The following is a 26,430-nucleotide window of genomic DNA, read 5'->3' on the forward strand; positions in this document are numbered from 1 at the left end:
ATAAGCACAATACTGTAATTAAATACTCAGACACACACGCAGGTGCACCAAAAAATGCATTAAATCAAATGCAAAATACAAATAGTTTATAGTACAAAAACTGTACTTCAAATTAACAAGAGGAAGAACTGGTGATCACAAGATTCTGTCACCTTGATGTGTGCAATGGCATCTCAATAACACACTTTATCAAAATATGATGCCTGTGGTTCTGTTATAGAACAATATAACACAGACATGACAAACAAAGAACAGATACATAAACTTACAGCCTACATTAAAACTGTAGAACAAAGGGCATTCTGTATCATGCATGCATTTGTGTCTTGGGTGAGTGTGTCCTCTGTGTATGTGTCTTTTTTGTAGCCTTCTGTGTGAAACCATTTTCTGTAGTTTTGTGTGTGCATAAGCATGTCAGTAGTATGGATGTGTTTACTTGATGTATGTGAGGCAGTGCTGAGAGAGAGAGTTCACATCACATGTTAAAGCTGTCCTTGATTGCACTTCAAGAACACTAAAGACTGCAGCATCTTATGGCCTAACCGTGCTCTGTGGGGTCTCATTAGAATGCCTCCTCTGCTGAAGACTCTCTCCACTGGGGCAGAAGAGGCAGGGACAGACAGGACTTTCAAGGCAACATTGTGTAGTTGAGGGAACTGCTCTTGGTTTTTTGACCAAAAGGTCAGTGCATCACAGTCATAGTCATGGATGTTGTCCAGGTACTTGCTTATTTGTGCAGTAATACTCGACTCCCGAGTTGCTGTGTGCTGCATCTTAAAATCCCTGTAGCGTGAAAGAAGACGCTGATGTTTCAGGGGTGGGGATGAGTCATGGCACAGTTCTCCTGCACCCTCTGCATCTTCTGCTAGTGGTGCAGCAGTTGCATCTTGTTCTGCCTCTCGGATCAAAAGTTCTGGGAAAAGGTGCACACACACACATACAAAATACAGGATTAAACAGGATGCTGTTGATGACAATATAATAACAATAACTGTAATAATAACAACAACAACAACCACCATAATAATCATAGCCACCTGTTAATGATTTCTTAAGGTTGTCTCTGAACCTCTTCAGTGCTGGACCGGATTCCCCATTATGGACATCTAAATCTACCCAGCTCAGACCAAACTGGGGATCAAGCATGGCTGCAAGGAAGTAGATCCGATGATGAAATGGCTCCTCAGGATCCCCCTGCTCCATGTTGATCCTTCTGAAGACCCCTGAGAACCTCTTCTCCAAAGACTTTTTTAGTGCTCTTACTATTGTCACAATTTGCGGAAGCTTTACTTCCATCTTGTTGAGATGTGTTCTCAAGTCCAGGATGGTGGGGACCACCATGCTGATGGTCACCACAGTCTCTCCTTCGGTGAGGTCTGTTGCCTCAGAAAAAGGCTCAAGCACAGTACAAAGGTCTTTCAGCTGGGCCCATTCTCGGACTGAAAACGCAATATTGTCTGTTTCACATTCACTGCACATTTGTGTGACAACCCGGTGGTCAAGTGTGGTGAGAGCTTTTAACTGTTTAAGGGTGCTATTCCAGCGTGTGTTGTTGGCTGCCGGGATACATTTATTAGGCCCAAAGTGCGTCTCAAATATGTCTCTGAACTTAGAACTGCTGTGAAGCAGGGTTGTGAACTTGGTGGCCTTCGCAATGGCTCTTGATATTGCCTTCACTTCTTTCATGCCATCACTGACGACCAGTTGGAGCGAGTGTGCAAAGCAAGACAAGCGTTCACCTGATGACCACGGCTGTTCAAAGTCTTCTACGTCCTCCCACATCATTTCATCATCAAGGTCATCACTGTCACTTTCAGGTTGCTCTGAGTCTGGCAATCTTAGCTTAAAGGCCCGCTTCATGTTGGATGCGTTGTCTGTCAGAATGAAGCTTATTTTGTTGCTGATGTGATACTCCTCAACAATTTCATCAAACTCTGTGGCGATTCGTTCACCACAGGGCTTTCCGGTGAAACGCCGACAGTCCAACAAAAATGATTTTAAAGTGTAGGAGTCCTTGTCTCCGCAGGCAATATGTGCAGTAACTCCTAGGAAGGAGCGAAGCCTCCTGTCAGACCAGAGGTCGGTTGTAAGTGCAACACTTGCCTGAGCTTCCAGAGCTTTGATGATGTCATCTTTAACCTTACTCACTAGATAAGGTATCTGCTTCTCTGTCAAGCTGGTCCTAGACACAGGAGTGTATTTGCAGTCCATGACAGAAAGAAAGTGTCTAAAATTTGAATTTTCTACCAGAGACAGAGGCAGAGAGCATCCAATGACAAGATCCTGGAGGATGGCTTGTGTAATGGCCTGTTGCCTGGATGAATTTGGGGCATATAAGTGGACTCTTTGCGCGAAGGAAGATATTGTCTGCTGCGTGGTGTCCACAATCCCCAGTGATGCTGGTCTTGCTTTGTACTCCAAGTACCTGCAAAACAGGGAAAGAGACATCTGTAAGACATCTGTTCATATTCAACCACAACAAACTGTCTTGCAAGTGATATGAAAATTAAGTGTACAGTCTAAACATTAAGTCTTTGCATTATGAAACCTAAATCCAATCCAGTATGACACATTAACAGATCAACTCTGAATTTGACTTTATATCTTTTTGCACAACTGCAGCACTATGCCTGCATGCTCCTCCTGTCAGCCAACTAACTCGTGTGTATTGTTGATAAGAAATGAAACTAATCTTAACAGAAAATACTTCTACTCCATAAGGTCTGATGTTGTTCTCTACAGAATCTGTAGCCTAAACCATTCTGCAGCTGTAGTGGCATGATAGGCTCACAGGGCCACACAGAAGATGACTTCAGTCTTAACCATTATACATACCGCAACCAACATTTCATAAAACAAAATATATAATGATAAAATAAGGCTGCATTGCATGTTGATCATGTAGGCACGAAGGGGATCAAGCCTGTGCGTCCGTGTGTGTGGGTGTGCGCCGTGTGCTCACAGTCACGGATTGACAAACTGTGTGCAGCGACACCGTACGGCATCGTTACCCTCCCCTTCCCTCCCCCAGCACCGCCGCCATACATGGTGGTGGTTTTCAGCGGGAAAACTGACACCCAAACCGAGAGAGCAATGCTACAGCCTTTCGTTAGCTGAAGTCAAAGCCATTCAATTGGCAAACATTTCAAAACGGTTGCCAATTAAAAGAGCTAGCTACCTGTAGCCTGTTTAAGTCCGCAGAGGTTTACAAAACACGGCACATGTACGAACGCATAGCCTAATAAATCACAATAATAAATTACACACATACGGTAGCCTAATCTGTTTGGTCATGAGAGGTTTGAGAGGTGGTTAACCTTACTGCTAACTAAGCATCGGAGCTAACTTGCTTACCTTTCCCGGTGTTTTCGCTCCAGATGTCTGGTGAAAGTGGATGTGGTCCCTCCTCTCTCCGTTAAGCAGGCTTTGCAAAATTTGCATACTGCAGAATGCTTCTTCGTGTTAGTTGTGTGGCAAACAAACTCTTTATGGTCTGTAAAAGCGAACCTGATGACTGACGAATTCGCCGACATTTTGCGTCCTCCTTCATAGATCTTGACCGTGCGGTGCTTCAGAGGGGGGAGGGGGGGAGGGGGGAGGAGGAGGGAGGGGAAGCGTGAGAGGACAAGCGCCGCCGTCTGTGTCACAAAATGTATGTGATTGGTACTTGAAGGGGGCGTATAATGATAGCTGTATTAAAAAAAAAAACTGTCCTTGCCTGCCTGGATAGGTTACATTCCCTTCGAGACCGCGCTGCCAGTCCGAGACATTGCGAGACCGAGAGACCCGAGACCGAGACAAGACCGAGACCAAAGACTGTCGAGGCCGTGACAAGACCAAGACCACGAAAAAGCGGTCTCGAGACCGGTCTCGAGACCAAGACCGGTCTCGAGAACTACAAGTCTAATAACAGGCATGGGGAGTTTACCCAACATTGTTTCTTTCAACCTGCATTTAGTTAGGGCAGACCTTTATTTGTTAGTGTTGACCACACCGCTGGCCATTATTTGAGACATGGCTTTTAATTGAGGTAATATGTGAATCACCCTGTATGTTAAACTGTACATGCCAGTTTCTATCTTAAATATGTGTGAGGCAGACTTTCACTTCAATTATATTGTCTTCTGTGGAAATTCGAAAAAAGTGAAATGATATGGTATATCATACATGTATATATACATGTACATACTGCATGCTTTCCTTAACTCTGCCTCAAATAGACAGCGTCACTCACCAGCGAGCCGGCCACCTGTCATCAGAGCAAATGATCACCAGTATGTCACAGTTAATCAATAAACCAAGAAGTTCCACCAGGAGAAGCATCAGCTCACATCTGCCTGGACTGATCAGTTTTGCTGTATTTTACAGGGCAATGCCAACACCAAACTGACATGCTAATATGAATGCAGACTGTACCTGTCAACAAATCCGAAAAGCAAAAGCTGCACTTCAACACTTTTTGTGTGTAACCGGTGGTGGCTAGCGTTGTCTGTGTTGTGTTTTGATGAAGAGGCCCACACCAGGATATCTCTGGAGGCAATCTCTGTTCATTCAGATGAATTGACAGGTAAATAACAAAAATCCTCTGGTCAATTATGCCCTTTAACTCCAGCTCCTCTCCTGTGAAGCACAATAGCAAAAAGGGGTAATATTGTACACAACATATCTTTACTGCTTTTAAGTCAAATTTTAACACAGAGGAGCTGGTCTCCCTTTTTAATCACATCTGTCAGACAACCCTAGACTTTGTTGTCCCCTACAGGATCAAAGAATAATTTTAAAACACAGCAGCCCTGGTTAAGTGAATCCACACGAGAATGAAAAAGAGATTGTAGGAGAAAGGAAAGAAAATGGAATAAAACTCTCTCATGGTAATTTTCCATCTATTTTTAAACATGCTGTGGTCCAACCGCTTTTAAAGAAACCCAACCTTAGTCCCACTGTTTTTAATAGTTTTAGGCCAATTTCTAAACTCCCGTTTTTATCCAAAGTCTTAGAGAAAGTGGTTTCAACCCAGCTTTTAGCTTTTATATGTCATAATAACATCTTTGAGAAGTTCCAGTCAGGTTTTAGAGCATTACAGAGCACAGAAACTGCTCTCCTCAAGGTCACAAATGACATCTTTTATATGTTTTATTTATTTACATTATATAGGCACTGCTTTTGATACAGTAGATCATGCCATTTTAATCAACCGTCTTGTAACCTGGGTGGGAATAAAAGACACTGCACTTAGTTGGTTTTATTCTTACCTTTAAGAGAGAACCATTGCGATCACCATAGGTATTACACATCATCTACAACTCATATTACCTTTGGTGTACCACAAGGTTCGGTTTTAGATCCAATTTTATTTTCTATTTATATGCTCCCTCTTGGCCATATGATCCAACGTTACAATGTTTATTTTCATTGCTATGCAGACGACACACAAATATACATTCCACTGAGACCTGGTGATCCAAAAAGCCTAGCAGCTGTTTTTACTTACTTTTCAACTACCCACACCAAAACATCAGTGTCATAGAAAGTACCCTTGGTTCCTTGTCCACGAACATAAAGCCTACTGCCAGAAATCTAGATATCATGATTAATTCCATTCGAACCACATATCTACGAAGTTGTCCAGTCCTGCTTTATGCATTTAAGAATCATCTCCAAAATCAAAGCAATAATGTCACACTCTGACCTGGAAAAACTCCTGACTCATCTTTTCTTGACTGGGTTACTGCAACTCCCTCCTGTCTGGCGTCAACCAAAAAGTCTCTCTCCCAACTCCAACTTGTCCAGAACACAGCAGCTAGGTTTCTTACTGGTTTTAACAGACTACATCACATCAATTAGTCTATTTAACTGTTTTTAATTCCTCCCTTGTAATGTCTTTTTACTTTTTTCTTACCGTCCTTTACTGCTTTTATTTGTTATCTTTAATCTATTTATTGTCCTTTACTGCTTTTACTGCTCATAATCTTTTTATCTGTTCTTAATTCCTTTGATGTGATGTCGTCTTCTAGTCGTCCTTTATTTTTTTATTTATCCTTTATTTATTGACTTATTTTTTCTTCTCCCTCTTTGTTTTCTGTGATTGTATAGGGCATACAATAAACTGTAACTAGGGCATAAACTTCAGCTACTATACAAATGAAATGATACAGAAATGTTTCAGCATATTCACGAAAAGTTTAAGCTCGGAAAAAATCTTGTCATAGCATGTAATAGCAGTGCTAAAACACGGAAATGTCAGACAACAATGCAGCTTACCTCTCCCGTCAAGCACAATAGCAAAAAGGGGAGAGGCTAACGTGGGGAACATAATATATAGGGGGACCCACAAAAATGAACATAGGGTTAAGGAACTGAGTCTCAAACGTTCCACATATATACTCTGGAGGCCTAACATGTCAGGTTATAACTATTTACAGATTTTGTGTAATTATAATACAAACCTACAGGCAATTTGCAGCCGAGTTTGAAGTGTTCAGGATGAGGGTCAGCACTTCTAAGTCTGAGGCCATGGTTCTCTGCCAGAAAATGGTGGATTGCCCCCTCCAGTTGGGGGGAGAGCTCCTGCCCCAAGCAAAGGAATTCAAGAATTTTGGGTCTTGTTCACGAGTGATTGGAAAATGGAGCAGGAGATGGACAGGAGGTTTGCAGTACTGTGGGTGCTGCTCCGGACAGTCTATCTACGCTCCGACCCTCACCTATGGCCACAAGCTGTGTGTAGTGACTGAAAGAGTGAGATTGTGGATACAATCGACCAAAATGAGTTTCCTCTGTAGAGCTCAGCCTTAGAGATAGGGTGAGGAGTTCGCCGTTGCTCCTTCACGTTGAAAGGAGCCAGTTGAGGTGGTTCGGGCATCTTGTTAGGATTCCTCCTGGGCACCTCCCTTGGGAGGTGTACCGGGCATGACCAACTGAGAGGAGACCCTGGGGCAGACCCAGAACTCGCTGGAGGGACTATATATCCTATCTGGCCTGGGAATGCCTCAGGATCTCCCAGGAAGAGCTGGAAGGCGTTGCTGGGGAAAAGGAGGTCTGGAATACCCTTCTAAGCCTGCTGCCTCCGCGACCGGACCCCAGATAAGTGGAAGATAATGGATGGATGGATGGATGGATGGATGGATGGATGGATGGATGAATGGATAATACAACAAATGACATATAAATATGTCACTTTGTTACACATATCACCTACTGTATGATAGACCTTATTACACATGCCAACAAAAATCTGTGTAAACTCAAAATAACAAACATGCTAACAACATACAAGCAGTATGAATGAATGGTCATCAGCAAGAGAACGCAACAGCTGCATCATTGTATGTTTCATGGCACTTTGCTAAAGCTAACAAGTAGGAAGAATGCAGATTTTGAACTGTCTAAAGTCCCAGTGGTAAGAGGAGACAAATACAGTATCAGCCAAAGAACAGACTTTGACAGAACATTGGAGCACTTCCCATCGAGTGAATGCCCGTCTGTTCACTCCTGTTTTCCTTCAGTCTCTATCATTTCCCTCTTCACCTTCTTTGCCTTCTAAATTAGCAGGGTTCTTTTTCTTTCACAGTGTAGAGTTTCCACAGTTATTCCAGCTGTTGCACTTTTACCTGGGGATAGTGACCTGGGAAAAACAATGCCTCTTCATGTTTTGGCAATGGCAGAGGTACTTCCTTTGTGCCAAATGTCAAGCTTAATTTTTCCAGGAAAAAGCCCAGAGGGTTAGGGTTAGGTTAGGTTCTGCAAACACTCACACCAGAGATATTAAATCAATATCAATAAGTGTGATTTTTTGTGCCTGCTTATACCTTGTAGATGCAAATGTTGGATCTGGGACACTAAACAGTACATGTAGTCCACCTATCCCTCCACTTGGTTTCATGACTGACAGACGGCAACAATATTTACCTACCATGCAACAAATCCCTTCCACCTCTTTGTATGAGCTGTGAGTGAACATGAGTGGAATAACTTTGTTCCGCTCCGTCAAGCTGCTGGCTGAAAGACAAACAGCCGCCTCTTTGCCAAACAATTGATCATAAAAAAGTGATGCATGCACACGACAGCACACAAAGACATCTCATGGTTTGAGTTCAGTCAGGTGGAAGATACAGAGTGAGACAGATGTCAGTGGCTTTCTACACGATGAAACCTGCCGCCCAACAACGTTTGGCCTCAGTGTTACCGGCAAACATTTCCTGGGTGATTCAGAGGCCAAGGTGACAAAACATGCTTGCAGCACTCCTCACTGAGCTTACATCAGATGCCTAATAATAATAAGAAGTAACACGTATTTCAAATATTTCTAAAAAAATTCTCAAAAAGTGCCTCACAAACATCAAACAGCATTGAGTTTAAATACAAATATACAACTAATAACAAACTCCACCCTAGCAGCTCTGTAATACAAAAGAAATATCAGTGGAATAGCGGTAATCGAAAAATCGTTTTTACACTGGCTGAGGTGGAAAAGTTAGTACATGAACAAAAAACAAAATGCTACAAAATGCAATGTAAACTTAGAGATTAAAAGATGAAAGATGTGACTTGACCATCACACAAACTTCCACTTAAGAGATTAAAAAAATCTGATCTTTGTGGAGCGATGAGGAGACTGTAACCCTTCTAACATTAAATGTACAGTAATTTCTGCCGCTACTTTGCCGACTTCCTTCCTAACTCTTTGACTCTCTCCCAGAAGTTATAGCAACAGGCGACCAAATGAAACGCACTATTACCTTGCCTGCCTTATCTGAAACCCAAGCGGTGCTTTCTTATTGGACGTCTAGTGGAGGCCCGAGTCCATCAGGTCCTCCTCAAACTAATCATAATTGTCCTGAGAAGTGCAAAGCCCAGGATGCAGTGATGGTGCCCCTGCAAAACAGTGTTGTAAGAACTTGTTTTTCATGCCGGGAGGCAAGCCCTGGCATCAAAATGACTAAATCCCTGCAAAAGAAGAACAAGCAGCTAGCTTGTTTAGATTTGCACCAATAGCAACCAGGTTGGGGATGGGGTACCTTGCCATTTTCAGTGTCAAGGTTGTTACCTTGGAGGTTATTGTTGTCTTTTAGGGATTTTGAAAACAGTAACCCCTAGATTCTAATGGGCACAACTGCGTTGAGTTCTTTTTGACGGAAGCAGACCGCAAATGCGTCAAGCTGTACAGAGCTGATGGAACAGGAAGTCAGACACAGGTAGTGCACAGGTATAAAGCATCTGGTCAGTTTTCAAAATAAAACACCCTGTGCAGACTCTGGATTTACAGCACAACAAGGTCAGACATATTAACACTAAAAAACATATTAAAACAGACAAAAAAACCATTTAACTTTGTAGCCTACTCACCCATGGTAGAAGCACAAAAATAAAGGAAAAAATATCAAATAAACACAAACTGTTTTGAAACGCTACAGGTTGGGGTATGAAGCCGTGTGGGGAATAGAACAAAACTGTCACACATGCCAGGTAACAGAGACATACCATATCAAGGTGTAACATGCAAAGAATGGCACCTGAAATAGGCACCTAATGGAAGACTTATACCAACAGTCTGCTTCCGGTGAGTCAGACTATCTGCTAAAAGAGAACCACAACAGACCCAAGCCAGCAGACCACTGGCCTTTGAGATTTGAAGGAGAATTGCAATGTGCACTGAATGCAAAATAAAAATAATAATTAGTGTTATAAGTGTATCTAAATGTAATAGAGTTACACTAGGTTTTTTGTTTTTTTAACCAAAATGTACTCATTCAAAAACATAATCCTAAATGTATCATTTGCTCACAGGGTTACCCAGTCAGTTGTTCAAGAGCAGCCTCTTGATACATTTAAAGTATGAGTTAATAATCTGATTCAGTCAGCTGCCTGCACAGCTGCTGTGCATTAACTCCTGTTAGTCCAGCAGTATACAGAAGCTCCCTGTATCTTGTCTGTTACCTGTTGGCTTCTTGTCATTGATGTACTATTTGTAGATTGTTTGTCTGGTCTGCCTGATCCTGTTTTCTGCCTGTTTACCACTTTCAGCTACATAATTCTTGACCTTCCTTGGGAGTCTGTTTTGGGGTTTTAGCGTAGTTCAGTCCTATATTAAGTCTAGTATTTATTAAACATTTAATCAGAATTAAATTTAGAAAATATCTCAATTCTTTGATACACACATACACATTCATGAGTGGACACAATACAAACAATTCCAACACATTCTGACACAATCAAAGTCGACAACCCAACAAATACTACCTTACTTGAAGTAATTTTCTATTGATTGAGGTATATATGATGATTCAAAAAGACCATCTCTTAAAAACCTTAATGTACTACAATACATTCTGTGGCAATAACAGTTGGTGTTTGTTAACATTATACATCAAATGCCCTGATATAAGATTTGAAAACAGCACATTTTTTCCCCCTTCATGTCACAATTTAGGGTTTTTTGATTATCTTTCTCTGTGGCAGTGTGTCAACCTGTTAGAATGTCATTTTAACTGTACGTGTTAGAACATACAGTATTAAAACTTTATCTTAGTTGGATGTGAAGCTCAGACATAGATTAAGTGAATATTGAAGAGTTTTGTAATCAAACACAACAGGGCTGTTTGTTGCAGTGAAGAACAGGTGAGATTTGATTGTTAAACATGAGTGACGGCGGTTTTGCCTCCTCACATGTCTGCAGATTGGATCTCACTGACAGGAATGCTAATCCTCACACATGCCACATTCTTGGCGCTCTCTTGTAAATATGAGAGAAATAGTGAGTGTCTGTTGCTGGTGTCCCCGGGGCTGCGCTCTGGGCCTGCTGCACTGAGTTGTGAGACATTTTCTGACAACACAGCGTTTCTCTGCGCCTTATCAACGTGGTAATCTGACATCGCAGGTGTGAGCGAAAAGAGCAGTCAATCTGGCCAAGCCACCACTCTAGCATGATACAGTTCTCTGCCCTGAGGACAACTGTGCTGTCAGAAGCAGCCCTGCTATTGGCTGACCCTGAGTCAGTGGCTGACACCTTGGTCTACAGATCTGGGAACAAACTCACTTTCTGCTCAGCTCTGTAACCTGTTGCCCTCAGTCACATTACAACCATACTCTTCCTCACCTTGGAGAGAAACACTCTGTCCTCACTGAGTGTGTGTCTGAGACAGACAAATGGATGCCAGAGGGCAGGTCCTTCTCTCCATGTGTGATGGTTTTCACCCTCTCTTCTTTGAAGCCAGAGTTGCCAGTCTTGACACATCTTATCAGACGTCTTTTAACTCTTTAAGAGTACACAAAATGGCAGACTTCAAAAAGAGCCTGACTGCATTCTCCAAAACTGCATGCCATTGATTTATCTTCATATGTGATCCACAGAACACCATTGATATGTAAAGCCGTTATAGGAAAATGAAAACATTGCGGTATTGGTAAGGTTGGTCTGGAATACGGTATCTGGAGGTAATTAAAAATAGTTATGGTGTCCCTGTAATTACCATCATGACAAAAATCTGCGCAATGTGAGCATGTATGTGATAAATGCATGAGTGTGTCGAGCAGCACCACTGTCTGCATGTTTGAAGATGCTATAAAAGTGATGAGAGAACTTTTTTGTTAATAACATAATTTGTCAAATAACGAACCTGTCAAAAAAAAAAAAAGCGCTTCTGCTCACACATCACGGGTCAGCCTCTCCTCAGCAGGGAGAACTGTCCGGCTTGTCCTCCAGTGCTTAGTGGCGGTACTAATACCAGGGACTGTGACTTGTGGTTTCCCCAGTGAACACATGACCCTCTTAAGCTGTTGCAGTTCCTTCCTGCTCTGCATACACAGACACAGACACACCAGCGCACATGTATAAATGCTCACTATGGTGTAGGCCACTTGCATTTGGCGAACCAAGCAAGTTGGTCCCCCCAAAAATGTAACTGCTGCACTTGGGCACTTGGGTTCCCACTGAATGACAAGGGAGAGCCAGCAAATTATTATGAGGCTGTGTGCAAGATTTGCATGAAGAGGGTGACAGCCAGAGATGCTAATGTTTCAAATCTACGATTGATCTCAGAATCAATCACCTCCTACTTTGAGGATGAACTTGTTGTTGAGTTCACATATCATATTTTTGTCTTTTGAAAATAATGATACAACCGTAATATTAATCATTATTTGTATAGCACTTTTCATACAAGAAATGCAACTCAAAATATTTTAGAATAAATGATATGAAGTATGTGCTTAACATAAAATTAGACCTTAAAATTAGCATAATAACATTCTAAAAGTGTTGATGTGACATAAGATGAAAAATTACTGTTGATGTGCGCTGCAGCAGTGCAGCCACCTTGTGGCAGAATATGGTATGGAAGTGATTGGCAGGTCCCTCAAAGCCCTATAATGTGATTTGTAATCAGCTGGTCGTATTACCGTACGCCGCTGGAAAATTTGGGTAAGGTTTAACGGTATCAAAAATATTTTATATAGAGTGTATTCATTTCATTTGTTCCTCAGGTGTGATTTGGTACTAAGGTCCGGTCTCAGTTCTCTCCATCATATTTCTCCAGACCCCTCGACTTTTCCTTTTGTCCCAAAACAGTATGTCCATCAGTTGGAGTAATACAGCCTCAGCACCGATGTGAAATCTTCTCAAAAGCTGAAAAGTTTTCAACTTGTGTGGATGCATCTATACACATTAAAAGAGAAAAATGTAATCTCCTCATATCCACTCACATCTTGCATTAGCTTTGTCACTTTATCAGTCAGACCGCCTCTACAATTCTAACTGTTTCAGTCTCTGTAAACTTTTGTAGTAAAGAGATGTCTACCTCCACTGAATGCTCATGAACCTAATGAAAGTAAGGTGTGGAATCATCCTTGAGTAATGCAATATCCTTAAGTTTCTTCATCTAAAGTCTAATTCTTGTCTTTACCAAGACATATACAATCCTGTTTTCTGTTTATAATTCCCTTCTCCATCATAACAGTTACACTGAGATTAATATGACAGCTCTTATATTTGTGAACCGATGATGAACTTTCACAGAATAATCTTTTATAGATATAAAAAGTTCACTCACTAAAATCTAGCTTGCTAAATAGATCTGTCTGCAGATTTGGTTTAGTATCTCTGTACATGTCAATTGTCATTTTGAAAGAGCATGGCCAATTACTTCATCACTTAATCACTCAGTGGGTCACTTGACCAATGACAGTAGCCAATGTTTATCTATCTCATTTTGCGCACATTTATGAGCTACTGGCTTGCGACATCAGTTTGTAAGGCTATGTAAGTACTAAAAACTTTCCTCATTGAGTAGGTAGTTGTATAGCAGCTAAAAAGCTTTTGAAGCAGATACTTAAAAAACAACAACATATCTTTCATGTGAAAGAAGGTTATATTTAAAGCTCTCTAGCCTTTAAGTTGACAAAATCCCTTCATTCAATATCCACCCTGAGTTTTCCCCCCAGCCTGAATTAATGACCAGTATGTATTTGTTTGATGAATCACTTGAACAAATTAAGATTTGCATGTAATATTTTGACTTTGACACAAATCAAAGCTCATCAGAAGCATGATTTAACCTAACACAAGAGAATGCAAACAACACTACATATAAGATGCATCAGCATCAATCCAACCAGTTTGGTTACGCCCAGCTCTCTAGAAGTGTCCTATATGATGGCTTATTATTATGGATGTGGTGAGACAAAAAAGCGCATTATTCTTTTTTTTTTTAGAATTTATTATATACTATTATTATTATTATTATTATCATTATTATTATTATGAATTTAGTATTTATTTATTTTACTTGTTGCTGTTTGAATTTAATGTTTAGCGTGCTGAGTTTACTTGAGCTTAACTAAAACTTGAAATTAAAACGCTGTTCTGGAGAGGAGCGCTGGGTGGAGGTTAGAGAGCTTTCTCCTAGCTCAGCATTATGGTATCAAAGCACTGTTCCGATAGTATTCCTTGGCTGGGCCTCGCTCACTACTATGTGCTGAAGAGGCTCTTTTGTTATAATGCCGCTTGAAGTGGCTGTACCATAATTGTTCTTCAATAGGCAATCAACAGTCTTAATTTGACTGGCTTGAGCATATTTTTTCAAATATAGGGCTCATTTGACTGCAGTCATTTAATGTGAAATTTGTCAGCCGTCAACTGTTAAATATATTATATCCATTAACAGTACATTAGTTTAGCTTGGCTCATTAGCATAACTTTGACATTGGATGCATTGATGCAATGCTTAAATTTATGTAAAAAACAGTGAGTGTTAGAACACTCAATGCCCCAAACTAAAAGATATAATGTGTAGGAACTCTGCATCAAAATGTCTAAAAACAACAAAACCTCATATATATATTTTGTCGAGTTGTGTTCTTACATTATCCCAAATGTTTCCAAGTTGGTTCCTTAGGTCCTGCTAATATACAAGCTCAGTTAGCATCAGCAGCTGTGACACAAAGCTACACAGCTAGCTCCACAAGCAAGAGGAACGCAAGCAACTAAGCACAGAGTTGCTACCTCTGCAAAGGAAAGGAGCGACCAGTTTCACCCATCCACTTTCTCATCGGACACTGCACAGCAGGAAGGCACAGTTCAACGTTGGAACCACAAGATTCTCCTGTTTGGCTTCAGCTACGGAACCGTCAGCACCATTTTCCTCAAAGACTGGTAATGTTGAACTGGCCCTAGATAGCATACAGTATAGCATAGCATGGCTAAGCACAGGACTGTTCACTGAGGTCAATGTAATCTACATGTGCTGAATCTATTTGGTTTGTTCACTGTTCAACTGTTAATGTGATCTCTGTGTCGTCAGGTTAGCGGTAGTTGGCTCCACCACACAGCTACGTAAATGTCAGTGAAGTTATGCTTCATAAAAACTCAGGGTCTTTGAATGCATTTAACCATCTTCTCGCTATGTCTCACACATACTCATTCTTTGAGGAAGACATGCTGGAGTGAGGAAAGAAGACAGGGAGCGAGTCTAAATGTAACATGAATAAAACTTTAAAACATTACCTCATCTATGAGTCATGTCAGACAGATTTTCATCAGCAATGGAGATTGTTTAATGGTGTATTTACCAACAGTGAAATTAATTTTCGGCTTGCGTTACTTGCGCAAGTTTGACCAAAGGCTCAATTGTGTTTATTTGCATTCCTCGCATGGTTATTCACCACACTCAGATTTACTGTACATTAGCTGTAAGCCAGCGAGCAACAGTATGCACCAAGGGTGTGGGTTTGGCTGTTTTAAATTAGGTCAATCACTGAACTAAGCACTCACTTTGAAACTTAATGGTAACTAGTGCAAAATGTGAATTAAAGTATTACCAATTGAAACCAAAGACTAAAATGCACCAATTTCCAATCAAAATGAAGTTTTATCATCATAACATATAGCTTTGCCTCCCAAAGCACTACATCAAGAGGGGAAACACTGGCTATTTTAACGGTAATGCAGTAAGAATGATTTCTTACTGCAACAGTATTGTTGTTAGCAAACCTTAGAAATACTCACCAAATTACACAAACCCACCCAGAAAGTTATCCCAACTGCCAGTACGTTTCAGAGCTGACAGTCCACAGCATGACATCGACCAGTTCATTTGTAAATCCAAAGGCCCCAGGACACAGACAGGGTTCTGTTCCAGTGGGTAAGGGGCAGCGAAAAAGTCAGAGAACACATCAAAAATCCACAGTGCCTGGAGCACATTGGACAACACCTGGGGGCCAGCTGTTAAAACTACACAAAACTAAAACTGTCGTTACAGACTGAGCATTATTTATTCACATTTATTAATCAGAGCATTCACAATTATCAGTCAGAATCAGCAGGGAGAGGTGAATAATAATAATAATAGCTGAATAATCTTATGTTATACAACCTTTATTTGACAGTGACAAAGGAGGTGCAGGAGCCTATCAAATAGATGCCGGTCCCAGGGAGGTTCTGGATGCTGTTCAGGCAGGATCTGGGATATTAAGGCCTGACGTTGACCCTCTAACTGACATGCTGGTCAGGGCACAAAATCAAATTGAAATAATGAATTGAAATAAAATGACTTCCATTACATGTCCTGGGCGACTCACATTTGTAAAAAAACATTTGATTGTAAATGTATCAGATAGATTACTTTATCAATCCACTGTCACATTAGCAATTCACATAAAATCACACAAATCACTGTAACGCACAATACAAAAAACACAAAACACAAGAATGGTTAAAATAAAAATAACACAAGATTTCTGAATATATACATACATACACCAAAGCAGCATAAAACGCATGATTATACTTCATTTCCACATTGCAAACACGCACTTGTGCTTGTACATGAGCAACCGCACCATGCCAAAGCACACCTTTCCAACCGTGCTAGGGCCAAGAAAGTGTACCGTGCTTGAGCGTGGTATGGACCGCTCACACAAGTCAAACAAACTGGACTTTGGGGGTCAAACGTGCTTGGGCACGGTACGGATTGCCATGTGTGAGTACGCCCTAAGGTTGAAGAGGTGCTGCAGAATCCCACATAGCTGGTCTGCACAGGTTTTCAGGACTCTGGGACTGATGTTATCAGGATCTGCAGCTTTGTTCTGGCACAGCCTCTCCAGCTCTTTCTGCACCTGACTGCTGGAAACACACAGGCGAGTGGGGGAGGAGCAGGGAGACTCAGTGTTATACTCCTTTTCCACTGGTCCAAAATCCCACCTAATTATTAGCCACAAGGTAAAGTGAAACTTCAAAATTGCTGTGCCATTCCCATTTTACCATTTGGTCCCTCTCACTCAAACACTTACCAGGTGATGTCGGGTACGTCTGTGAGGGCTAAAGGCATTAGGGGGGACGTATGGATGTATGGATTGGGCCTCCCTTATTCTATGCCTCCACCTTGCCAGCATTAGCCTACATGCCTTGAGTTCTCATACCATAAAAACTCAAAGTCATTCAACAGAAATAAAACATATATATTCGGAAGAAAACATTTTTTTTTTTTTAATCTTAAATTGCAATGTTATTTTAAGCAGAGCATACACTTCCAAACCAAATACTGCAGTACTATATGAACCTAATATTTAAGTATAAAGCTCACTGCCAATCAATAGGGCCCATTCTACAGTCTGTCATTACATGAGGCCCCTATGGCCCTGCTCTGGCCTGTAACATGAGTTCTTTCCCCGACCTTTGAGGCTGATTTGTTTGTTGTTTTATAAAGAGCTACTTCTTTCCCTCCACTGAGATCATTTGAAGCTATGGAATCATTTCAGGCGCTGAAACCTAAGCTGCTGCTGCCAGACATTATTCATTAATAACAGCAGGCTCCTGATGACATCACAGCTCTCATGGAAAAGAGCTCTGTCATAAACATTAAAGATGGCTGACACCTGTCTGCAGCTACATTAGCAGCTTGCTGCACTGCCCAGATTGTATATGGAATGCTAGTCCTTCTGTTAACTGCTGCTTCAGGTGAGTCCACAAGACATGAGGCACACACACTGGTAATTTATACTACTGTGTGTGAGCTGAAATTATGTTTTTCGTGTATTCCTTAGCAACCAAGTACACATATAGAGCACACTAATGCTGAAAGCCAGTTCACCCATAATGATGGATGGATGTAGTCAAAAAAGATCAAGACCCACAATATAGGGTTATTCAGACTTTTATATTACAGTAGACCTGATGTCCTGAATCCTTATTGAATTCAAACAGATGAAAAACAAACAACACAACACTATTCAGGAATGTTCAATGTTTAAGTGTCATTCTCTTGAGACACCAACAGCAATGTGTTGTCTTTTCAGAATAGACACACATTTTCTTGAAGGCAGTCAGGTGGGGTAATACAAACAATAAAATAGGTCTCAGCCATGTCTGAGATGGTTAACACTGTGAAACAGTTCCTGCTTGGTTAGGTTTAGGTTTCTTTGCTTATAAACAGTTCAGTTCATGAACTGATGAACTGAACTGAACTGCTTATAAACAGTTATAGACTTTTATACCTCTTTTAGTTTTTTATCATTCTTAGTTAGTTTTAGAGTTTTATTATTTTATCTTTATTTTATTTATTTTACTGCCTCTAGTGTCTCCTCAGTGAAATACATCGATGATAGCGTTTCCTCGGTTCCGCAATACCTGTTGTTAGTGCCCTGTTTCATTTATCACTATTTAGTTATTTATTATTACTCACTTTTTATTTTTTCCTGTTGGGTTTTAAGTAGCTGGGTGTGGCTGTGTATGTGTGTGTGTGTGTGTGTGGGGGGGGGGGGGGGGGGGGGGGGGGGGGGGGGGCTGTTTGTTTTTTTTTGTTTGTTTTTTTTGTTTTGTTTTGTTTTTAATTGTTGCTGCTGCTGTTTTTAATTTCTGTAAAGCACTTTGAGCTACATTAGCATGTATGAAAAGCGCTCTACAAATAAAGTTTGATTGATTGATTGATTAAAGATCATGTTTAAGTTACACCACGTCATTTTATGTTATTCAAGTTATTTATGAGACGTTATATTACATGCATGACAAAAGTTAAGTGAGTTAAATAAGTCAGCCAACATATATAAGTTAAAATGAGTCAACATTGACTTTTGGTTTCACACACACCGGACATGAACTGCCATCTATTATGTAAAAAGTCCAGTGTTTGTTTGACCTGTCCATGAACCATGAACCCTATACAGGCTTTGTTGCTCTTCATACTCAAGCGGCTGAAAAAATTAAGCACACAAACACGAAAAGTACCAAAAACTGCAGTTCCTCTAATGGCCACTTGCGGCTGGCTCCAAAAGACCCCATGTTAAAATGAAGCCCCGTGGAAGAGCACCAGGCTTTGAAGCCAGTTTTCTTAGTGGCCAGGCTGTGTAATTACAACGTCATGTGATGCACTCGGGCCCAAAAAGACTTTTTCCCATAAGCTAAAATTATGAAAGAAGTGTCTGTAAAATGGTGGATACACCATCAAAATTTGAGTCAGTCAGTCCAATAACATTTGGAAAGTGCTACACGATTAAATTATTTTATCCCCATTCAAGTTAGCTGGGTGCTAAACTGGAAGTTAGCTGGCTTGGTCAGCGGAAGTTTCTTGTGCACATGCTCTATGGGCCCCACATGAGAGCTTCCACAAGTCTTTATATTCCCAGTGGACCAAATGACTGTGTAATATGTTGTTTATGGTGATAAAGCCAAAGAGAATCATCACTACAATCACATCTGTGAATTACGCAGGATTTCACAGAAAGCCCAAATGTCCCAGTTTTCCACCCATACCAAAATGCAGCATGCATTTGTGGATCGTGAGGCGTTAAAATGTCTCCAAACACCAACATGTAAATGTAACCTGATCTGTGTGTACCAGGTGATCTGTGCACACACACCTGACAAGCTGTAAATAAATACAAAAGAATGTCACACATACTTTGAGACATTTGTATTCACAGTAAGCTTTTCAAAAGCGAAACTTATCACATCTGTGAAGTTGAAGTAAAAAACTAACATTAATATTATTCACATTATCACATGTGCAATTGTAAAACTGTTTTACATGTATTCATGTTGCTTGGTATTTGCAGGTGGACTGGAACATGCATTTGTGAGTAGTCAAGAATTAGCACAAATTTTTGTACACATTTATAAATTAAATTTTTCATTTGTGGATCATTTTGAGAAAATGTTTTCTCCATAAACAATCATCTAATGATACATCTCAACATCTGTCTAACTGAAGAATACAGAATACCCCTAAAAAGGGCAAAGCGCAGAAATGATGTATTTATTGACTGGATGTGGTGTCACTTCCACAGATTGTGACACTAACTGAGATGAATCAATCAGTATTAGCTTAGTGCTTCTTTATCACACACAAGGACTGCAACTTGTCCATGTTCACGTGTGCCATTATTACAGAGACAGTGTATCACATTACATACAGCTTCCTCTGGAGCCAAAAAAAGCTTTATACTACTTTTTATACTACTTCTCAAGACCTGTAAACACACTTTAATGTGTCAAATTGGTGGAGTTACCCTTTAATATTCATTCGGATATCTTCTTTTGTTTGTTTATATTTGGTTTAACCTTCAGTTTTTACCATTTTATTTCATTGGGGACTTGTTTGTAACAGTTTGATTATAGCCTGAAGAAGCATTTTTTGATTTTCCAAGTAGTTGACATCGGACAATCCCTGTAGATTTCTTGTTTATATTTTTATGTAGGTTCGGGTTTGTTTGTAAGCATTTTACTGCTAGTACTGCCACAAAGGAGATATACAGTGTACTGTATCACCACTACTCAGGTGAGAAGATAATAAAAGACTTTTTGGCCTTTTCATGGCTTTTTGACAGGACAGCTTGAGAGATGACAGGAAATGGGATGAGAGAGAGGGGGATGACATGCAGCGAATGGCCACAGGTCAGACTCGAGCTCTGGGCTGCTGCGATGAGGGCAGGGCCTCTGTAAGTGTGTTGCATGCTCTACCAACCGAGCTACTGGGGCGCCCATAATGAACATTTTTTAATGATATCTGTATGTGTCATGCTGCTTTATGAAAGCTTTCCCAAAGACCTCAAAGGTGGAGAAAACGCCAAAGTAATTCTTCACTTGAAGCACTTGTGTCTCATCTCACAGAAAGGTTCAATCCCAGAGCAGTCACACAGTTCAAAGGCATTAAATTTGCTCCATGTATTGATTGGTTTGTTATTAGTTGGGGGATAAGTGCAGAGCTCCACAGACTGGAGGGAAAAGGTTTTCTAATAAAAATTGTAAGCTAGGAAGACTGAAACATGTTCTTGCAAGTGATAAAGTCAGGTTTGATATCCTACAAATCTTTCATTAACTGTCTGTAGCGTAAGTTGTTATGAGGCAGTTTTCTATCAGTTAAATATACAAAATATACCTACTGTAACATAGGTCTGATGAATGCAAATATCAGCAATTTTTCATTATCAGGAAATGGTTGTGATAGAGAAAAGAAAATTAAAGATTAAAGTTTCATTACATGCTTTGCCTCCCAGGGAAGCCTTATTTATCTGTCTTAACAACAGTTTAGTCCAAAGTGGATGTCTGAGCATCTATCATTACTATTGCATTTTGCATGGATAATCATGGCAGCACAACACCTAATGAACATTGTGACCCACTGATGTCTATTCTAGCACCCAAATTTCCACTTGTGACAGTGTTTGGACTATTCACAGAAAAATAGAGTGAATTTTTACAAAGAAAAATCTATTTTTGGTTTAAAAAAAAGAGAAAAAAAAGAAAAGAAAAAACACAATATTTCGTGTTATTTATATTTTAAAGATGCTTTTTACATTCAATGAAAATAAAATAAATAACAACTAATGATGCCTGCCTATACAAAGCATTTTTGTGCAACCCCATCACCAGTCAAGAACCTTAATATTGGACAATTCTCCAAATGCAGGATTACATTAAATGACAAAATTTGTAATGTTAGATTAATGTTTTTATTGCAGGAAAAGTGGTTAGCAAATGACTGTGGGTATGGCAAAAACTATAGATTAGATAATTATATAATTATAATAAGGACAAATGCTTTTTTTATGCTGGGCAACTAACACACATAAGGTTAGTGAAAGATTATTGTTCCAAATCAAAAAAAAACTAATGTGAACAGTGTAATCATTTTGGGTACTGATTAAAAAAAAAAAGTGAAAAGCACAAATGATGACTGTTGTTCTTTTGACACTAAAAACAATAAAGGGGATTAAATATCATGGTCGTATCAGCAACTGGCGTACTGGACCTTCATCGTATGGCCTTTCTAGGTTCAGCAGACGATTGTGGTTTGGCTTAAAATGATTACGCATTATGTACATGATGTAACTTCATAAATCTGCAAGTTAAAATAACTCACTGTTGAATTCTGGTTTCACACAGGACATGAACGGCGGTCTCCTGGGTGAAAAGCACCATCCACCCCATCCTCCTCCCTATATGGGCTTTGTCTTTCTTCATACTACTTCGCCTGATTCCCTCCTTTATAGCCATAGGAATTACTACTACTACTGCTACACTAGAGGTCAACACCTAACAATGAACATCAATGTAAATATATATAAGCTTCTTTCAGAGTTGACCTATATGGCCGTTGGAATGATCACAGATCGTCTAAGGTAGTGTGACTTAAAAAAAAATGACCAAGAGGCTATAAACAAAGAACAAAACTGGTGATAAACGGATTGCACTGTGCTCTTCCATCTAAATACACATGGTTCATATTTTCTCCTTTAAATCCCACTTAGGTGCTGCTCAAACAGAGTTCTTCAATGCGGAAATCCCAAGTTAGATACACAGGGAGGGTCCTTCCTGAAGCCCTTTGTCCCCCAGACAAACTCAGCTTCTTATTAAAGCATTAAGGACATGGTAGCTGTGGATTCATACGCAAGCTGCTCAAGGCAAAGAATTTGCCTTTCAAATAAAATATAACAGAACAACAGAACAGAAATGAGGTAATATGTTGCATGTTTCTATCATTCAGAGAGTTGACAAGGATTTCTCAGAAAAAATTGGGGATTCATATCTGTTAGTGCACTACACATAAATACTCGCACTTGGATGCAAGACATGCATCTCCTCATTTTTAGGAGGTCTTATCTCTGGCTCCACCTTGAGGACAAATATCGTCAGCTCCACTGGTCAGGCTTCAAGAAACATCTTGGGTATGATTCGTCTTGTCCAATGCTTTTGAAATGTGAGCTGAACAGCTTGAGTCTGGTTTAATCTCTATTCGTTTACTCAGCCCAAAATATATGATTGAGCCATTATCTCGATCTGCCACAACACTAAGACAACTAACAGATAAAGTGAAAACATTGATTATCTCGTTACAATGCAATATTCTGCTGGGAAACCTTGAGGCCTGATATTCATGTGGATGCCACTTGACATGCACCACCTATCACACGCCAGCACCCTGGTGCCAGACATCACAGGACACCCCCAGATGTCTTGTGTCCATGCCTCCATGGGTCAGAGCCAAGTCTGATCCACGGTGGGGATCCATGGATTGGACTTGTTCCGGCACGTCCCACTGATGCTCGATCTGACTGGAACCGAGAGAATTTGGAGGCCAGGTTGATGCATTGAGCTTTTTGTAACGTTCCTCGGTCCATTCCAGAGGAGTTTTTGCAGCATGGCAGGGTGTCTGATGCCAGTCAAGTAGCATCCACATGAATGCCAGGACCCAAGGTTTCCCAGCAGAACACTGCATTAAAACAAGATGATCAATGTTCACCTGTCAGTTCTTTTAAAGTTGTGGCTGATCGGCCTATGTGGCCCTTTCTCTACAAGAATAGGGTTGTTGCAAGTAGCTCATACATTCAATGCCCAGTGAGAAAAAGATGAGACAGAGAGTTTAGCCTGTGCATAACCTGAACAAGCAAACAGCTTCAGCAAGGGTAGCTTCTCATAATCCTCACGGTTCACAGTGGGAACATTCTGACCCTGTACAACCCCCGATTTTACCTGTACATAGTTTTCTTCTGGATTATGAACTGTTTGAATTGTAAAGACCAACTTTACCAGCTATGTTCATCTGGCCAATAACTGGAAAGTGCTAATATATCCCAATATATCCCTATACTGACATTATACACATGTTCCTTTTAAGTGTATGAAAACATTGGACCTCAGCTGAAAACAACACATCTCTCATTATAAGTCCTGTGCAGGGGCTGAAGCAACAAACTGTGATTCCTCCTGCCTTTGCACATGGATCACACACACAAACCAAGAGATCTGTGAGTAAGACAGGAATACAGATGAAAAGATGTGCTCTTTCCCAACAGGTGGAAATGCTTTATAGTTTAATGAAAAGATGATTGGTTTAGGTTGTCTGTCCTGTGTCTTTGCCCAAAGTCATATGTGACAAAATCCTGAGGTAAAATAAGGATTTTTTTGGACTGAGACACCTTCAGGAAACCCAGCCTATAACTTTAGGCCTGGCCATAAATGTGGCTCCACGTAATATAATGAATAAAGTACTTTCTTAATAACTGATACATATTAAAAAGCTATGACTACATATGAAATTAGTGCCACAGCATGTGGTTACAACAGAATACTTTCTGCTTACATTCCAGGTTGATGGGAGCATTCACCTTTGTTATAGCTACAGCCAGTAAAGGAAGCTCGGATATGCTTTCTGCAGGAACCCTGAGCAGCCTGGCTACCTCAGCTCTTGCCAGAAGTGCCTGAAGTCACCCTGAGCTCCTGGATCATGCAAAGCTACCCTATATCCCAGCAGATGCTCTGACCGCCTGTGAACTCCATCCAGATGCTCAAGCTCCAAGCTTTCCTGTCAGGATCCACACTGGAACGACCAAAAGTTCAAACATCTACTGCTGCCTGAGCTTATTTGTATCTTCACTATTGCAGCATTTTATGAATCTCTTCAAAGTTTGCCTCTACGTTTAACACCGTTAAAGAGGTGTTCTGATGTGTTAAAAGAATAGGAATGTGTTGATGTGTTACAAGAAATGCAACAATTACTTGTAACATTATCATGATAACACACTTAAGAAGAGGTCATAAGTAGTTCCTGAGAACTCTGAATCGAGGACTATATAGTAAAAGAAAAACGATATGTTTGTAGAAAACAAACTGGGCGATACTACATTAATGAATTCTTAGGTAATGATTTGTTCATACATTTCTTAATGAGTGGTTCCTGATTAACTAATAATGAACTACTTTGACTTCAGTTACTCTTTGTGTGTCCCCTCAGGTTAAGTGGTCCATCACACTGTTACCTCATCATTATCTCACTCGTTCTGTCCACCTCAGTCATATCAATGAACCATGTTTTACACTGCTCTGCTAGAACTACTACAATTTCTACTAAAAAACTAATTTGCAACAAAACCTCTCAATCTAGTTCAAGTGTGGACATTGTAATGCCAAGGCGCAGCAAAGTTGGTGAAGTAAAGAGTAAAGTGACAAAACAGCCGAAGTTAACCGATTATCGTTCAAGTTCAAGTTACTTTATTAGTACCAGAGGTAGATTTTGTTTGCAGTAGAGTCCTCATACACACATATGGGAAAAACACAGAGGCACATATCACACATCATCCAACTTAGGACAGTGGAAATTAAAAAGGGCAAATTAAAATGTTCTTACAGGTCCAGATCATACTAAGATATTGAAATGAACTAAAATACTAATAGTAAAAAGAAAATAAAACAAAATGAATCAGTAAAAGTTGTTTAGGTTGTAAAAACATACATAATGGGTAACATATAAAGAAATAAGTAAGTAAGTAAAATAAATACAGCAATGAGTAAATAAATAAAAGCAGCAATAAATAATCACCTGTGCAAAATATAGCTATGACTTTTTCCTCAGTGTAATGGCTGCAGGGACAAAACTGTTTTTGTGTCTTTTTGTTCTACACCAACCTGCGCTCAGAGGGGAGAAGCTGAAACTCAGTGTGCAATGGATGAGAACTATCATTTAAAATTGAACCACATATACGCTGTAGCTGTTTTGTATACAAGGTCTCCACGTTGAGCTGTGGCTCACCAATCAGCCTGCTAGACCACTTCACTATTTGGTTGAGTGAGCTTTTATTTTTCAAAGAGAGGTTCCCAAACCAGGCTGCCAGTGCAAATAATAGAACTGATTCAATAAAAGCATGGTAAAAGAGAGTCATGATGGATTTGTCAATGTGGAAGTGACTCAATTTCCTGTTTACGTGTTTGCGTTCCAACACAGAAGGCTAACAAGGATATGGCAGAGGGGTCGCTAGCAGAGAACATGAGCTTGAGGGTGCAGAGACGGATGTAATACTGGCTGCTATAGGCTCCATAAAAGCAGATATAGGTATTTAACCAGTATTTTGGATTGATGCATAATACTGATCTATCTCTGAGCGCACATGTTTACCTAATATGTAGACACATGCAAGAGCACACACTTAAAACACCAGAATTTATTTACATATCTCCTGTTAGCTGCTGGGACACATATCTGAAGCCGTTATGAGGTGCAGATTTTGAAACGTCTTCAGAAAATATTACCGAATATTATTGATAGCGACCAAAATGGTTTTATAATTGGAAGGCAAGGTTTCCACAATGTTGGACAGGTGCTGAATATTATTAATAGTAACAAAGAAATATTGGGTACAGCATTGCTATTATTAGACAAAAAGGCCTTTGACAGGGTCCAATGGCTTTACCTATTCAAGGTTTTAGAAAGATTTGGGTGTTGAAACAGTTTCCAAAAAAGGAAATAGTGGAACATATGCACACACAGTACACAGTGTTCATGTTTGCAACACACACTGCTTTGAATTTTGACTAGTGATTTCAAAACCTTCTCCAGCTTCTTAAACGTCACTCACATCCTCTCTGGAAGACTACAGGGCATCTTTGACATGGTTCTTCTTAGATAATAGTACCAGTGTATCCTCACTCCCACAGGGCAGTTTGCTGCACTG

General features: G+C 40.2%; 1 protein-coding gene across 1 annotated transcript; it reads right to left on the reverse strand.

The window, feature by feature from the left end:
• Nucleotides 1-3,533, reverse strand: LOC141006208 (zinc finger BED domain-containing protein 4-like). Its single transcript, XM_073478357.1, has 3 exons — nt 3,355-3,533; nt 1,038-2,425; nt 1-913 (listed from the first exon to the last, which is right to left on the reverse strand). The coding sequence occupies exons 1-3, from the start codon at nt 3,531-3,533 to the stop codon at nt 483-485; spliced, it is 1,998 nt and encodes a 665-aa protein (XP_073334458.1). The 3' UTR covers nt 1-482.
• Between the last annotated feature and the right edge of the window lie 22,897 nt (nt 3,534-26,430).

This window comes from Pagrus major, chromosome 12 (genome assembly GCF_040436345.1).
Source record: "Pagrus major chromosome 12, Pma_NU_1.0".
In the NCBI taxonomy this organism is placed as follows: Eukaryota; Metazoa; Chordata; class Actinopteri; order Spariformes; family Sparidae; genus Pagrus; species Pagrus major.